Source organism: Bipolaris sorokiniana (assembly GCF_000338995.1).
Source record: "Bipolaris sorokiniana ND90Pr unplaced genomic scaffold COCSAscaffold_71, whole genome shotgun sequence".
NCBI classification, from domain to species: domain Eukaryota; kingdom Fungi; phylum Ascomycota; class Dothideomycetes; order Pleosporales; family Pleosporaceae; genus Bipolaris; species Bipolaris sorokiniana.
This window is the reverse complement of record NW_006911965.1, coordinates 1-3,245: the sequence shown is the minus strand read 5'-3', so window position 1 is coordinate 3,245 and position 3,245 is coordinate 1. Positions and strand designations below refer to the sequence as shown.

Below are 3,245 nucleotides of genomic sequence, written 5' to 3'. Positions count from 1 at the left end.
AAGTGGAAAGGGTTCCACCGAACGACGCTCGAACCAGCGGAGCTACTAGAGGACGCTGAGGCAGTAGATCGTTGGGAAGCGTTCACAGAGACCAAACGAGACAGCGAGGGCCGCCTCCCGGAAGGGTTTCGGAGAGGCGATGCGGTATCACCCTAAGGAGGGGGTATTGTAACGGGCTGAACGCCCTTTGGATAGCTCCTCGATGGAATCTCGGCCTACTCGCAGAACCCGGGTGCTGTCTCGAGCACCCGGATTCTCTGCGCACCGCCCGAACGACGTTCAGACGACAGCCGCAGGACCCAGAAGCTGCCTCGTGCACCTAGACTTCACCGGTCCGATTGTTACTCGGGTAACCAGCTTGTATATAGACAGCTACGTAGCTTGGGAGCTTAGCTCCTCATCGAATACAACCTCTTGTATACCTCGCGATTGCTCCCCAGAGCGCAGCCCCTTACAGTTAACCACAACGAGAGTAATAATAAAATCCATCTATCCTTATATCCTTATTACTTCTAGTCCTAGCTTCACGGTCTTCACGAAATAATCCCTGTATCTTCTGAAGTCCCTAAAGACATCTAGTCACGTGTGAGGGTGTTCTCATATACTAGCGTAGGATACTTGGTCTTGGCGTGAAGCCAGTCACGTGATCTTCGCCCCGCGATGATCATTACCTTCTGACGTGGACGTCCTTAGGCCTTTAGCCATCTCGTTATTTATTAAGAAGAGAATCCTTCTTATTACTTGTAATATTACCTCCCCTCTTAGGGCTATCGTTTTAATACCCTAGAATATTGTTTTCCTATGCTGCGTGTTGAGACGCCGGCTGCATATAAGGTTAGAGCCCGTCCACTTATTGTAGCCGTCTCTGCCTCGTAGCCTTCCTAACTATACCAAAGATCTAGTCGAACTACCGCGTCTGTACTTAGAATTTAACTTCTTAACGTTGGGCCCGTGCTAACTATATAAGAGAATAAGGTCGCGAAATAACTTTCCGTTATAAACGTTGTGAAGAGAAGAATCTTTAGTCTTTTATAGATATAGTAACTAGTCGCTGTGCTAGTTATATTTCTATTTCTATTAAGTGTAGTCTTTTCGTGTCTAAGAAAGAGTAAGAGAAGGTTAAAGCTAAAAAGTGGTAAAAACGTCTCGAAATCGCTCGTGCTAAGGAACGCTAACTTTAGACCGCGATAGAGACCGCCCGTCTTCGTCGTGAGCTTCTAGAGGTTGAGACGCGGGAGCGGGAATTTGCTAATTGAGATTATGCTATCCTAAGTCTTTAGAACCGGGCGAAAGAGTAGGCTAAGAGGAACTCTGCCCCTAGTACGGGCCTTCCTGTCGTTGAACTACTACTATTTAAACTATTAGCTGATCTGGGCTAGTTATAGGCTAACTCCTTTAATTCTTCTTTTAATTATTTCTTTCTCTTTAAGGGGCTTCCCCTCGCTTCTCTAGGTACTTCTAGTGGTATTTACGTACTAGTGACTTATAGTTTATTAGGTTTCCTTTAGATTCCTAAGTGTTATAGTTTTTGAGCTATCCTTACTACTTAACTAAGTACTTCTACTAACTACTAATTTTCTGTAGGTTCTTAATTTCTTCGACCTCGTACTCGTCGTCTTTAAGCTCTATGTCCATTACTAGCTTAGTATCTAGAGGTGCTAGTTCTAGAAGTTTCTTATAAAAGATAGGGTGGATTTGTATATTTTATAGAAGTTTTAACTTATAGTTTACTTTTCCTATTTTCTCTAGAATTTTAAATAGTCCTATTTAGAGGTTGTCTAATTTTCTATATAGTCGTTTAGTTTTTAGATTTTATCGTGATAAGAAAACTTTATCCCCCTTCTTAAAGGTTGGTCTCTTAATTCTTAGTTTATTTACTGTTTTTGATATTATAAGGTTCTATTAAGCTATATTTTTACTTAATTCTTTGTATAATTCTCGTATAAGCCTTACTTTATTATCTGCTCCTATCGCGATACTTTTAATATCTTTCAGATCTCGCTAAGTAATTAGCTCGTATCTATAGTTCGCGTAGTACAGCAAATGCTTTATTATTACTAATTTCGTACTGTTGTAGGCTAATTGCGCTGTTAGTAGTAACTCTACCTAGTTATTCTATAATTTGTTAGCGTACATCCGTAGGTACTATTCTAATATCTAGTTCGTTTGTTCTATCTAGCTGTCTATTTCGGGGTGAAAGCTTGTCGAAAGCTTCTTTTTAACACCTATTCTTACTAGAAATATATTCTAGTATTTAAACGTAAATAGTTTATTACGATTAGTAATAAACTCTTTAGGTATTCTGTGCTCTAATACTAATGCTTTAGTAACTTCGTATGCGCATTCGTCTACTATAATAGTCTCTTCTATAGGTATAAATTTTGCTGCCTTAGTTATTATTATTATTATTTTGGTTTTACGTCCTGTCTCAGCCGGTAGGCTATATAAGACGTGCAGGCTAGGCCCGCAAGTATCTACGTAGTGCTATCACTTTGGTGTAGGTGGGGGAGGGGGCTATCTAAATCGAGGTGAGGCTCGTAGCCTAGTCTAGAGGGAGGTAGAAGGGGGTCTTGCGGGTAAAAGAGAGAGGTAGGGTGGGTGTAGGGCGAGGCCACCTAGTATAGGTGTTGCCCTAGTTCTCGAGGTTTCCTTTGTGCCAGGCCTGTGTTGCAGCCCTAGTTTCTTCAATAAAGGCAATAGTAGCCTGTATGCCTACGCTCGTGTTTAGCAGGAAGGCTAGCGATAGGGGGTCCTTGCTCGCCTCCTGCATCTTTATCCTAGCCTCCTTATATAGCGTACAGCTAAGGAGGATATGGGTAGGATCTTGAGTAGCTCTATAGTTGCAGGGGCAAACTTTAGAGTCTACTTTGTCTCGCGTAAAGAGAAAGTCTCTTAGGTAACAGTGGCCTAGCTTAAGTTGAAAGAAGGCGCTAGAGACTTCTCTACTAGTAAGAGGAGGAGTGGCAATCTGCTTCCTAGTCTTCCACTTATACCTTGCAGCATAAGTAGTAGAGTTGAGGGCAATAGCCTTCCTCCTATATTGTTCTAGATAGCTGAGCCACTCTCGCTCGCCTAGCTGTTTTATTCGTGTGCCTATTACAGCTAGACTCGTCCTACTAGAGCTAGGATCTAGCTTTGTCGCCTCCTTTGCTAGCGCGTCTGCTTTCTCGTTTCCTATAATATCCTGGTGGCCAGGCACCCAGTGGATCGCGGTGTAGGCCTTTTTCTAAGTTTCTTAGCTGCTC

At 42.6% G+C, this 3,245-nt stretch overlaps 1 protein-coding gene across 1 annotated transcript; it reads right to left on the bottom strand.

Moving 5' to 3' along the window:
- Positions 1–2,632: 2,632 nt before the first annotated feature.
- COCSADRAFT_104687 (uncharacterized protein) lies at positions 2,633–3,226 on the bottom strand (the record flags this gene model as incomplete). The annotated part of the gene is made up of 1 exon (XM_007707983.1): positions 2,633–3,226. A coding segment is annotated over one exon (594 nt), but the record flags the coding sequence as incomplete, so codon positions are not given.
- Between the last annotated feature and the right edge of the window lie 19 nt (positions 3,227–3,245).